The sequence below is a fragment of the Anoplophora glabripennis genome, unplaced genomic scaffold (genome assembly GCF_000390285.2).
Source record: "Anoplophora glabripennis isolate ALB-LARVAE unplaced genomic scaffold, Agla_2.0 scaffold341, whole genome shotgun sequence".
Taxonomy (NCBI): Eukaryota; Metazoa; Arthropoda; class Insecta; order Coleoptera; family Cerambycidae; genus Anoplophora; species Anoplophora glabripennis.
Genome location: NW_019416475.1, coordinates 484,481 through 499,265, shown reverse-complemented (window position 1 = coordinate 499,265; position 14,785 = coordinate 484,481). Strand labels below are relative to the sequence as shown.

At 32.1% G+C, this 14,785-nt stretch overlaps 1 protein-coding gene across 1 annotated transcript in view; it reads right to left on the bottom strand.

Moving 5' to 3' along the window:
• Positions 1-248: 248 nt before the first annotated feature.
• Positions 249-14,785, bottom strand: part of LOC108908967 (A disintegrin and metalloproteinase with thrombospondin motifs 3) — a 92,660-nt gene continuing 78,123 nt past the window's right edge. Inside the window, exons 11-15 of the mRNA XM_018713171.1 lie at positions 14,444-14,576; positions 14,133-14,389; positions 9,219-9,484; positions 7,837-8,095; positions 249-737 (exon numbers count right to left, since the gene is read on the bottom strand). Coding sequence (XP_018568687.1) covers positions 390-737; positions 7,837-8,095; positions 9,219-9,484; positions 14,133-14,389; positions 14,444-14,576 — 1,263 coding nt within the window. The 3' untranslated portion in view covers positions 249-389. The remainder of the gene's footprint in view (positions 738-7,836; positions 8,096-9,218; positions 9,485-14,132; positions 14,390-14,443; positions 14,577-14,785) is intronic.

The window sequence follows — 14,785 nt, the reverse complement described above, 5'->3', positions numbered from 1 at the left end:
CTGAAAGTCAATCTTGTGTTAATTATTATGATAGTATTTTAAAAATTACCTATGTTAAAAATATGTATATTAGAAAAGATATTAGATCTTTATTATATAAAGAAAAATTGGGTCATGGAATTTTGTGCAACTAGCATGAGTTATGAAAGGTAAATGATATATTTGGAATTGCACTAAAAGGCGTAACAAATAAAAACAATTACATGAAACAAAATCACTAAAAAAATATTTATTCTGATGTTATTCTAGCTATTGTGTACAAAACTAAACTAAAAAACAATATTTCAATATGGGTTTTAAAATATAAACAAGATTATAACACCATACTCAAAAATTCATGTACATTTGTTAATATTTGAATATATGTGAACTCAAACCCTACGTATGTTTTAAGTAGACAGATACAGATTATTAGAGTTAGCATGCAAACTGTTGCTTTGAGGATCATTCGCATTTATTGTATAATACTGTGCACACGTCTTACAGCAAAGTTTTCTGAATCCGTTGATTTTACAATACTTATGAAGTAGACCAAAAGTACAGTATTCGGACTGATCCTCATTACATATTTTCGTCTTTCTTCCTCTGCATAGCGGGCTTGTATGTTTTGTATAGTTTCCGTAGCAGACACGCTTTTGAAGAGGAGGAGCATCACCACAAGTGTAAAAATTCTCGTCCCCCGGTGGAAGACAATGAGAGGATCTAATTTGGAAACCAGAACCACATGAAGCTGAACACTGAAAGCAAAAGTACAATCATCTAAACCGTTAATAGAGTAATTAAAATTTTATAAGAGGATTTTATATTAAATAAAGTAAAAATTAAGTTAGATTTTAATTTTTTAATGCTTAGTTTCAATGCTACGAATAAATACCTATTTTTCCATAAAGATAAAGATATAGACCATATTGCATGTTCTCAGTGTGATTGTCATGGATCTATGCAAATCTCCACAGCAGACAATTAAATTCTTGTTCAGAAAATAACAATATAGAAATAAAAGAGGTCTGTTGAGAAAATAATCGAACATTATTTTTTTTAAACTTTATTATTAATTTTATACATTATTGGCTCTTATCTCCTTCAAAATGTCCCTCTCCCCTCCTCCCCCCCCTATTCACACACCCATCCTAGCGTTGCTTCCATTTCACGAAGTAGTCCTGGATAAATAGCCAGGTCTGCCGAGTAAGGAGTGTGAGGAAGGACGGTAATCTGATTTTTGACACAAAACTGACGAATTGACAAAGCTGAGTGTGTCATGGTACAAGAACCATGATGTCCTTTTGTGAATTTTTTCACGTAACCGTTGTAAAACGGCTTGGTAGTACACTTAGTTCACTGTTTCACCTTGAGGCAAGGATTCAAAATTCACAATTCCATTAAAATCGAAAATAACAGTGAGCATCACTTTGACAATGGATCGAGACTGACGTACTTGGAACGTGTAGATCCTTTGTTAAATAATTGTGATAATTGAACATTTGTTTCAATGTCGTAGCCGTATAGCCAGCTTTAGTCTTCCGTTATGATCCCTTGAATGAATATTTCTTTATTGGATTATTCAAGGAGTTGCCTACAAACGTCGACACGATTTTCTTTTTGTGGTTCGATCATTAAGCGAGGAACAAATTCTACTGCAACTCGATGCATGTTCAATTTTTCAGTCAAAATTACATGACATGATCCAATTGAGATGCTAACCTCTTCTGCAACTTTTATCAGATCTTTGACTTTCTGAAGGTGTAAGTCTTCAGTTGAAGTCAAAGGCCTTTCTGGTCGAGGTTCATCTTCAATTTACTGACGATCACTTTTAAATCGTGAAAACCATTCGAAACATTGCGTACGACCCAAAGCATTGCCACCGTAAGCTTGTTACAAAAGCTGAAACGTTTTTATGAAAGTTTTCTCCACTTTCAAGGGAAATTTTACGTATTGTATCGTTGTTCCAGAAAATTGCACATTTCGAGAATTGTCACTAACATGTTGCACTCAAGTGACAGTATCACGAAAACTAAATTAAATATAATCAATCTAAGAACATGTGGTTAAAGAGGAGATTATGCGCAACGCAATACTAGCAATCGCAAATCACTAAATATCTTCATTAGCGCGTAATTCAAAAAGTTTGGTTATTTTCTGAATAGACCTCTTATGTCAGCAGCTGGTGAAGTTAATATAGGCATTAAGTACTGCAAGGAAGTTCTTAAATTGTACTCTCTTTAAATTAAATGGTCAACAATTCCATTGGATTATATTTTCAAAATACTGGAGCTTTAAGCTAAAAACTGAACAAATTTTTGTATCTTCAACCGTGACCGAATTTGACTTTATATCTTAGTAGAAGCGTAGTTACATGGTGATGAAAATAATTCTGAGACAAAAATAGATTTCATAATTAGTTGCCATCTATAGACGTTATTGATACTAAGTATTACGTTGGACGTTAAACATTATTTATTTTTGTAATATATACTAAAAAAAATTTTTAACTATAATTGTTCGATTTTTTTTGCAAGGGGTGATTTTCATAATGGTTGAAGCTGTTACAAATTAGCTTCTCACTACAGGGATCTCGGAAACGGTAAGAGATATGAAGCAGCTTAAATGGGGACAAAGTTGCGTAATCAGGGGACCAACATCATGCCTCTAAAAAATCAAGGCTATCATGATTAGTTTTCGAAATATTTGAAAAAAACCGAAATTTTGGAAATCCGTTTTTTTTTTTCATTTCAGCTTTGTTTGAGGTGATATTGAAAGAAGAAGAACACTTTCTCATGGCCACTTTTTGCCCTCTATCGAATAGCATAATCAATTTTTTATATGTAAGGTTTGGTCTCTCCAGGACCATTATCAACTTAATTTTTTTTATACGACTAGAAATTTTATTACATTTTTTGCAAGCTTTCATGATCCCCAATACTGCTTTAGCCCGAACCAGATTCGGACGTTTTGTCTCGAAAAATTCATCTTCAGTGTATTCGTTCCAAATTTATCTAATTTTTTTATTTATATTTCTTTGTTTATTGAATTATCGTACACTGTAAGTGTCGTTAGACCCTGTGAAATCCATCTAGTTATTTAAACTATTACCAACACGCGTTACAATAACACATTTATTATTATTAACTATTACCATCACTTGGTTATACATAACTCAATAAGTTGTTTCGTCAAAATTAAAACATTATTACAATTTTAATTTTATTATGACAAATTAATTCTTAAAAATGCATTTCAGTAAATGTTCAAAAACATTTCAGTTTTGGCAAAGGTTGAAAATGAATATCAGCGTAATATTACCGGAATTTATTATACCTGTAACCGCAACTGTGATAGAGCATGTCAGATGTATTTGTATAAATGTCCTGAAAAAAATAAATCGGAATTTGTTTGAATTTTGAGCACTCGAGAAGCTTAGAAATAACTATGGACAAGGGAATAAAACTTTAATAACTTTTTATTTTAATGCGTGGTTGTAGGTAATAGTTTAAATAACTAGGTGGATTTCACAGGGTCTAACGACACTTACAGTGTATGATAATTCAATAAACAAAGAAATCTAAATAAAAAATTTAAATAAATTTGGAACGAATACACTGAAGATGAATTTTTCGAGACAAAATGTCTGAATCTGATTCGGGCTGAGGCAGTACAGTATTGGGGGTCATGAAGGCTTGCAAAAAATGTAATAAAATTTCTAGGGTCGTATTTAAAAAAATGAAGTTGATGATGGTCCTAGAGAGACGAAACGTTACATATAAAAATTGATTATGCCACGCAAAAGTGTTCTTTTTTTAATGTCACCTCAACAAGACTGAAATAAAACAAAAACGGATTTCCAAAATTTCGGTTTTTTTCAAATATTTCGAAAACTAATCATGTTAGCCTTGATTTTTTAGAGGCATAATGTTTGCTCCCATTTAAGCTAGTTTGTATCTCTTACCGTTTTCTAGATCCCTGTAGTGAGAAGCGAATTTGTAACAGCTTACCTCCAGAATTTAGTTAGTTTAGTGTTTTGATTAAGAAAATCATAAATTGGGAGAGGAAAAGTGTTATTATTTTTCGTACCGAATAAGCTGCGAGGAAATCCTTACTTTTAAATATATGAGTACAAAATAGTATATTTTGCCATAGTTAAAAATTTTTTAGTGTAAAATTTATCCATGACTATCATTAACGACGAGCGGGATAAATGCGAAAAAATGTATTTTTCTAAGTTGGAAAAACTTAGTTTTTTCTACTCTACATTTTTATATTCATTTTAATTAAAAATTAACTATAACGCAACGACTTATTGATATATTTTTTTACTTATTTGTACATAGCAATAAATGTTTTTAGAAATCTATTATATAACATGTTCTGTTAGAATTAATTTACAAGAAGGTTTTTGCTGATTTGGTAACTTCAATGTTTTAAATAAGTAAATGAAACGAAAATTGCATTTTTGGCTTAAGAGGAAACTTTCATCCATAAACACAGCCCAAAAAAAAGTCCGGAGGTCCGAAAGACAAGACCATGGTATCTATACGTTTTTGGGGTCGCTGATTCCGAATCCGCTGTCTGTTTGGCCCGATCAGTTCTGGGTTAAGGTCAGTTCAAGGTCAAATATAGATAATCAATTGCCAACAAAGTAAATTTACCTACATATCTATACGTTTTTGGGTTGCTGAATCCGAACATGAGGCTCATTTGACCCGTCAGGGCAGCTAAATACTCTTCAAGTTCTAAACTCAAAACACTCAAATTAAGCATTTATGTGTATTAAAATTTGAGTAACAAATAAGATTATAAATAATAAATAGATATGTCTTTATTTCAAAATAATAATCACAAAAGAAACAGTATGTCTGTTAGACGACATATCCTAATTTCTTACTTCTATAACCACTAATATAATAATAATTATCCAACTACACGAGTATAGTCACTACAAACAACAATAACATTAAATTTAATGAGAAACCATGCTAATATAGTGTATTATAGATCTCTTAAAGATAGCTACATTTTGGTAGCTTGTGAAAGTTATCCAATCCTTTAAAAAATAAGGAATTCTTTGAACCAGTTTTATTTATATCAAATTGATTTCTCGATTTTGTTGAGTGTTCCTGAAGTTGTTCATTTCTTACCAAAATTTTGTTTAAATATAAAGACTGAAAACCATTATTTATTTTATTAATTAAAACCATGCTTAAATTTACAATCTAACAAAATATAAATTGGTGTATATCGATTACAATGTAGTATGATTCTCATGGCCCTGTTTTGAAGCTTTTGCAACTGAGATAGAAATAAAGCTTTAAGTCTGAGCCCGTGACTCTCGAGTAATTGCTTTGACATGACAAAGTTCTAGTATCAATAAGTCTAATTAAGTAAGCTTTAAACCAACGTGTCCGTTAATGCTTTATGTACCTACATTAATTTACACAGTGAGTCCTTGTCGATTGCGATTCTTGAGAACAGTTTTTCAAGAGATTTTTAAAGGTTTTCCACCAAATTTCTACCAAATTCGATTAGTTCCTTAAAACATTACCATGTTGCTTTCTCGTTTTCATTCATTTTAGTAACAAAAATGCGATCTTTTAACTTCTTACAGATCTGAGGCCCTTTATGCAATTTCGCATCACTTAAAGCATTGACCTTCTTTGTTTAGAACTGTTACCCATTGTTTCAAGAGTCCCAATTTTATGTGCAGAGGTGTAATAAGGATTTTTGACGGACCAACAAGCAGCTCATATTTTATATTCTTAAACTAAGGACCGAAGGTTCTCTAGGAGGCCAGACGCTCTTCACATAATGGTTTTTTTGATCCCGACTATCATGCGCATAAAAAAACAAAGAGTTGTTGTGAATTTCGATTGTTGACCCATTATTATTGTGATGATTTTAAGATCACTACAAATTTGCCATTTATGTTCTTCGTATTTGATCCTCTCTAAGACTATCGGCATATTACAGTAAACTTCTTTTAATATCACACAATGCGTTACAGGTATGGCTCCATAAATATATTATATTATACAGTAGAACAACTGTCATGATTCTCTTTGACGAATCAATGAACAGCCTCCACTCGTTAGGTTTATAACATCCATGTTTGAAATTGAGACTATTGAGTAGACCTGATCGGGTCAAACAGACCTCGGATTCGAATTCAGCAACCCAAAAACTATTGATATGTAGATTTACTTTGTTGGCAATTGATTCTCTACATTTGACCTTGAACTGATCTTAACCCACACTTGATCGGGTCAAACGGACACCGGATTCGGATTGAGCGGTCTCAAAAACGTATAGATATGTAGATGTACTTTGTTGGCAATTAATTTTCTACAATTGACCTTTATTGACCTGTACATGATCGAGTCAAACGGACACACTGGATTCAGATCCAGCGACTCCAAAAATAGATAGATACCGTGGTTTTGTCTTTCGGACCTCCAACTTTCTCTTTTGTGGGGCTGTGGCTATTAATCATAATATACAAGATGTTTGGAAAAGTTGGTATAAGATTTAAGGAGGTGAAAGTCGAACCAATAATAGTAAAAAAAGTTGCTATAAACATTGGTCCTCCGGAGCACCGTTACCGAGATTTGGCCCTCCAAAGGAGTCTTACCATTTGGATATTTTTTAAAATAACTTTCTTTCCGACTAATATAATGAAATGAAAATTGCAGGTAATAATCATACCATAAGGGTATTTCACTATCATAAGTTTCATCAAAAGCGGTTGTGAATAAGGATAGTTTTCTAACTACCCTTAACATAAATTTTTCGAATTTTCTTTATTCGTTTGAACTATCAAGCAAATAATATTATTTTTTAATAAATTAGACTTTTTTGAAGAAAAAATGTCCTTACTTTTTTTTCGAATTCTGCGTAGTTTAGTCAGAAATAATTATTCTTTATATAATGTATGGCTCAGAACAGTCACTTTTTTTAACATTTTCACATATACACCAGGAAAATTAGCGAAAATAAGAGAATATCGAAAAAAGTCATATCCGCGAGATTATTGTAAAATTGTCTAAAGAAACTTAATACAAGACATCTCTCATCTCGTGAGTCAAAAACTTTTATGAGCTAACTTTTCTATTTAAACAAATAAGTGAGGAAAACAGTTTTTTCATTTAGCAGGGAAAACCATCGATTTTAGCGAAAAGTGACTCTCAGACAGCTTGTAGGGAGTAAAATTATCTACAAAATGATATTTGTTAAATTAAAATATGTTAATAAACTAAAAAATTATTGCAAAAAAAACAAGAAAAGTGCCCATTTTTTAATTTGTTTATAACTATCGCATTTATTGTTAAGATATTGTTAAGATATTGTTAAGCTATGACAAGTTGAGGGTTTTGTCATACTTTAAAAGTGTGCCAAAAGTGGGCGCTGTAGGTGCAATAGTTTTCGCACAATTCAATTTGTTTATAACGGAGGCTCCAAAAGTTACGAAATTATCTCAAATTGTTTTTAGCGAAAAACACACGTTTTTTTAATGCACAATTTGAGAATGTTGTCAAAAAAACGGTGATATTGTTTAATAGGTTGCTTAATTACGTCTTTAAGATTACAATGACGCTTTCAGAATCATGTTTGGTTGATAATTAACGCCTGTACAGAGGCCTTATCTCAGTAACGGTGCTCCGGAGGACCGATGTTTATATGAACTTTTTTTACTACTTTTAACTCTACTTTCACCTCCTTAAATTTTGTACCAACTTTCCCAAACATCCTGTATAAGTAGAAAAATATCTTATACATTCTGCGTAGGATTTATTGTTACCAACAAATAATTTCAAATAAAATTATCATAACAATGAATTGCACTTTTACCTCACTCCATTCCCCAAATGTCCAATATGAAGGACAAGGTATCCTGTTACAAGGCCTTTGCGGTGGTGGTTTTATACCAGGACATTTTTTAGGATTCACCATATTCAGCCATGGATTTGTAACAACACCATTATATTTAAAGAGTGCTTCATTTAGTACCGAACTCGGAACACAGTAAAGTTCTCTGCTTTGCATGCCAATGGTACCACAAGATTTTGTACATGGTTCCCATTCTCCCGCAATCCATTGAAAATTGCACCTAATGAAAGTTGATTGTATTATAACAATTGAAATAATAATTTGCATTATTTAAAATCAGGAAACATCTTCAAAAACCTTTTCAGAAAATGGTAGTACCTACAGAATATTTATTTCAATTTCCATGAAGATCATTTAAATAATTTATGGTAATTTATTAAAACCTAGCAATAAAATAAAAGTAAATTATATAAAGCAAAGTATACAGGGTGTTTCACGACTTATCCAAAACAACTGGAAATAGATGCGTCATGAAAAATGGAGTCAATATTGTAAAAAATTTTTTGTAAAATCCTTATAGTTTCCGAGAAAAAGATTATTGAAGTTGTAGTATTTTCAACCCTTACACCGCTGGACTACTGTAGTCTCTAACGCCAAGACAACATTTGTGTTATGGTGAAGCAAGTCAACATTTGTTCATAGAAACTGGATAAGACGGGCCCAAATGTCGGTAGACAAAAATTTTGTTCAGTTGTAACGTCAGGTATGTCAAATTATTTTATTAATTAGAACAACAAATTAATTTTATTAATTAATAATAACAATAGCGGCAAAAGCAGTTGAATTTCCTAATATAAAATAGGTGTTATAAAATTTCATTTATTTCTTTCCTTGGGAAAGAAATTCTTTCAATTTTTTGTTCTTTTTTACTACATTTTACCGCCGTGCCAGTCGCCGCTGCATATTTTGCCATGAGCAAGGTCAGGTTTTACAGTGGACCAGTTTCCAGTGCAGTGCAGAAGTGTATTTTTAAATCTTTGTTTGATTATTTTTTACAAAATTGTATTTGTATAAGTTCAAATATATTAATTTTTTTTTGGATAAGTTCTGAATCAGCTTGTATTATCAAAGGCAGTTCAAATGGGTTTATATTTATATGTTAAATATGGAGAGAATAATTAATGTTCTAAAAAGTGCAAAAAGATGAGACTCTATGGCTAGGAATAAGATTAATGTTAAGTTATGACTAACTAGGACTTTCTTGCACTCATTAAATTTAAAATTATCTGTTTAATTACACAGCCCTTTAAACATTGCTTGACATGAAATATATGTGCTATGTACGAGGAAATAAAACAGGAAGCAAGGGAAAGAGTGCATAATTAAAACAGAACAATACACACCCAAAGGTATTACATCTTTCAGAACTGAGTTTTGGTTTCAAGAGAAGGGAGCAGTAAGTTCTCTTAACTACTTTATTATATTTATTATCCCAGCATGCCGTTGTTTTCTGCCGTTGTCCCCCTCCACACGTAGCAGTGCAAGGTCCCCATCCACCCATGATCCAGACAAACCGCTTCGAGGGAGTTAAGAAGTTTTTATCTATAGAGTATTCAGTGGTGGCAGATATGTTCATTCCGGACTTTATTTCTCTAACTGGAACCACCATCTATAAGAGGGAATGAAATATTTAATTTATCAAGTGTACCTAAGCATTATAACCTAAATGTGATATTCCAACTAAACAAGTACACGATTATTCGATTACTTGTTTTTGAATTAATCGTCATAACAAAATTCCTCACACGCATTGTTCTATTGTAGTGCTCATGAAATAAATGATGTTATTCTAGTTAAGCTTAAATTAATAAAACAGTATCAAAAGATGATATCAAATACCGTCTCACAAAAACCCAGTTTAGTTATAGAAAACAATAAAAATCAAAAATTTTTAAAATCGGATAACAATGTTTCAGTTTAATATTTAAGTTTTTAATTATTTCTGTGCATATAATATACTCCTTAAGTTAACGGCGTTCCTTCCAACTCACACTGTGTATTAACATACACGGTATTTCATAACTCTACCGACATAGAGCAGGCACATGTAGAGGATCTTAAAATATGCCGATTTGTTATGTAAAATTTTTTTCTGGGATGTACCGTTGAAGAGATATTGTCATCTGAAGATGAGCAAATTTGTACATGATTTGCGTTTATTGTTATCTTTAATTGATAAAAATATTTTTTATTTGTTGAAATCCCAATAAGGGCGCCCTTAAAATGATTTCGATTTTTTATCAGTATGCCAATTATTAAATAGTTTTACCAGTATTATAGGAAATTTAATTTTAATAATTTTTTACTCTCAAATTTTTCGAAAAAACGGTTTTTGAGAAAGTCGGGATTTTGTGAAACAACGTCATTTCGTACACAAAGTAAAGTATGCAGTTTTACAATTAGTACAGTATGACTTTATCTGTCATTTTTGACGTTTACAAAAGAGTATCAATAAAAGGCAATTTCATTAAATTAGATTCTAGAATTAGAAGTATTAAAAAGGACCACCATATCAGCACTAGGCGATTATCTAGACAAGTTAATATACCACATATATTTAATGTTAAATACACATTTTTTACTTTTAGCACGTCAATAGATACATAGATAGGTAATTAATTATACATATTTCAACCCAGTATGCAACAGATACACTTTTCTTTTAAAATAAACTAGGATATGTGTTGAAAACGAAAAAAACAGCGTGAAAGCTGACAGTTCAGGGTTATTAAAAATGAAGCACTATACGAAAGAACAACTCGTTTTCATTGTAGAGCGATATTTTAAAAATAATGAAGGTTTGGCAGCTACAGTTCGCAATATTCGTACAAAATATGGCAGGAATAGTGATTTAACTTCATCAACTGTGAAGAGATTAATTGAAAAATCCAGGGAAACTGAATCAATTAGTGATCTTAAACACTCTGGCCGTCCTCCAACCAGTCGTTCAACACAAAACATCGCAGCAATTCGTGAGTGTTGCCGAAAGTCCAGGAACATCAATTTGACATCACGATAAAAAATTGGACATTCCGGGAAGCTTTCTATAGCGTATTCTCAAGAAAGATTTGCATCTTCATGCTTACAAAGTTCGATTGACTCATGAACTGAAACCTACTGACCACGCAGAGTGAAGAGAGTTCCTTGAATGGATTATATTATGAGGCAACGACAAATGGATACTGATTTTTCCAACAAAGTCATCTTCTGCGATGATACTCATTTGCATATTGGTGGTTTCGTTAATCGACAAAAATATCGCATTTGGGTTTCAGAAAACCAACAAGTGATTGTTGAGAAACAAATGCATCCACAACCTGTCACTGTTTGGTGTGGATTTTAGGCTAGATCAACAGTTAATGGTGCTCGCTAACGCGACATGATGATCCAGTATCTTGTGCCTAAATTGCAAGATATGAATGACGACGACATGTGGTTTCAATAAGACGGTGCCACATTCCATACAGCTCGAGAAACAATTACTGCATGAGTTATTTCGTGGTCGCGTAATTTACCGTTTTATGATTAGAATTAGCCACCCAGATCATCCAAATTAACGCCGTTAGACTTTTTTCTTTCGATTTTTTTGAAGTCTAAGGTTTATGTTGGTGGAAACTGAGCGCTGTGTCAACTAAATTCAGCCGCATTTATGCAAAACGGTGGTGGAAAATTTCAACAACAAAGTGCGTATCTGCCAGCAAAGCCGTGTAGGTTTTATATCCGATACACTATTCCATACATCACTCTGTACTGTATACTTTATGAATCAATAAAGAAATTACAATTGTTAATTAAAAACCTGTGTTTTTTATCAAAATTACTTCTTGCATGAATTTTGGGACAACCCAAGTGCAAATGAATATTTTTTTACGTTTCTTTTAAAATTATCATATCCATTCCTGCACAGCTGGATAAAACCGTTGTCAAAAAAATAAGGTGAATTTGTTTAAAAAATAATAAATATATATTTATGCTTCCAAATCCATTTCGTCGCCTTCAAAGCAATTCCCACCTGATACAATGCACTTATGCCAATGATTTTTCCATCTCTCAAAACAGTCTTTTTCCAGTATGACCTTCAATGCTTTCGTCGATTCGCCTTTTATTTCCTCGATCGAGTCGAAACGATGTCCAAGTAGTGGTCATTTGAGTTTAGGGAATAGTCAGAAGTCACTTGGTGCTAAATCAGGCGAATACGGTGGTTGCGGAACTATATGGGTTGAATTTTTAGCCAAATGGTCTCGAATTATCAATTATGCTGTGTGAGCCGGTGCATTATCATGATGCAAAAACCAAGAGTTGTCTGTCCATAATTCCGGCTTTTGCGGCGAAAAGCATCACACAAACGACGCATAATACTCAAATAATATTCCTTGATAACAGTTTGGCCGGTTGGAAGAAATTCATAGATTTTGGCGTGGTTTTTTCGGTATTGGTTCACCTTTTGCTCGATATTCACTCAATTGATCGGCTGTTTCCGAGTAGTAAACGTAGATCCAAGTCTCGTCTCTAGTAATGATGCGTTTCATAACGTCTTGGTAGTCAAAAACCATTGTTTCACAGATGTCAGCGTGACGCTGTTTTTCCAAAAAATTGACCGTTTTTGGAACTAAACGAGATTTGACGCGTTTAAGGCGCAACAAATTTTTTAAAATGGTATTTACTGAAGCTTTTGAAATGCCAACAGTATCAACAAGGTCTCTTGTTGTTAATCGACGGTTATCGAGTACAAGATCTTTGATTTGATTGACATGTTGTTTATCGGTTGATGTGGATGCTCGTCCTGTACGTTGGTGGTCCTTAACGCTTTCTGTGTCTTCTTTAAAGTCTTTGTATCACTTGTAAACATTTTTTGCGACATGACCTCACCACTAAAGATCTTCTGTAACATGTTCAATGTTTCCGCAGCAGAATATTCATTCCGTAAATAAAATTTAATGCAAATTCTTTGCTCAACAACATCAGACATAGCGAAATTCGATAAATTCACTTTTGTACGTTTACAAAAACACGAGTTGCTATGCAGCAATTGAATATATTGACTTAAACTCTGCATAGATATCAAGGACAGTACTACCAACCTACAAAAAAATAATTGCATACTCTCATAATACCCGCGAATTTTAAATAAGTACCTCACGTTACATTTTGGATACTTCATTAATTTAAAGCATAATGAAAATCGATAAACTCACTTTTGTACGTTTGCAAAAACACGAGTTGCTATGCAGCAATTGAATATATCGACTTAAACTCTACACAGATATCAAGGCCAGTACTCCCAACTTCCAAAAGAGTAATTGTATACTCTCATAATACCCACGAATTTTAAATAAATAATTCACGTTACATTTTGGACACTTCATTAATTTAAAACATAATGAAAATCGATAAACTCACTTTTGTACGTTTACAAAAACACGAGTTGCTATGCAGCAATTGAATATATTGACTTAAACTCTGTTCAAATATCAAGGACAGTACTCCCAACTTACAAAAAAGTAATTGTATACTCTCATAATACCCGCGAAGTTTAAATAAGTAATTTACGTTATATTTTGGACACTTCATTAATTTAAAACATAATGAACATTAACTACTTCACGCATGAGACATCATTTGAGAGGAATTTTACACGGATTTAAAAAATTATTTACTATCTTCCTTTAAAAAATGATAAATTTAGGTCACACAAAACTGAAAAAAATATATCTCTTAAAATAAAACATTTTCGTAATTAAGTAAAGTAATTGAATCCCAAAAATGTTCTATGTCTTTTAAACGAATCAAAATATCGCAATGCTGTTTTCTGTGTTCAATGTCTCTGAAAGGTTTGCATTTTAACTACTTTCTGTGTCTTGTAGAGAAACCCCTGAAAATTTTCAAAATTGATCCATCTTAATTAAAAACATTGTAATTTGAAAATTAAACAATTATTATGTGTACTAGTACTAGTCTCACACAGCATTGACTTACACCCGCAATATCTAGTAAATAGTCTAGGTCATGGCAAATGGCTTACTGAAGAAGACTCATTATCTCATTTTTAACTAGATATTGAGGATGTAATGCAATTAGTGAAAATTAAATTTGTGTTTGATCCAAAATATTAATTATAAGGAATAACACTTTTTAAACTATAAAGCCCTAATTAAAAAAGTTATAAAATTATTCAGGTTTGTAAATACTTATCTAACATAACATTGTTACTTCGGTAACGAAGGAAAAGAAATTGTTTTATAATTTTCATAACTTACCAAAATAATAATTTCAGCATGAAGCGGTCCCTTCGCCCAAATACTATGATTATTATTGTATTTCCTGTATAAAAATTTTGTACCCTCCGCGATTTTTTTATGGATAACAGTATTCGGTATTGTAACGGTGTATTTCCTTTTACGTCGATTTTTGAGTATAATAGCAACAGATGGATGTTGAGAATGATAGACCGTTACATTGATTTCCACTTTTATTTCCCTCGCCATTCTCGGTAGGATTGAAACCCTACTGACTTCTAAAAATTGAATTTATGTTTGACAATTTAACGTTGATTTCGTAAATTGCTTACCTCTTTTTAACTTTTTTTCGGCAGACAACTTGATTTCGCTACATTCCGTGTTATTTCCTTGACATATTCCGCATTTGTCTCTAACAAGTTTTGAGTTTAGCTTCCCGTCGCATCCAACTATTTCACATTTTCCCTATAATATGTTATTGTTAGCCACATTTTCATAAAACAGTATTATTTATTATAAAAAATAAAACTAAACAAGGTTAGCTTTAGTGACCCAATTATTTATTTATTTATTTATCTATGTATCTATGTATCTATTTATTTATTTATTTATTTATTTATCTATGTATTTATTTATCTATCTATCTATCTATCTATCTATCTATCTATCTATCT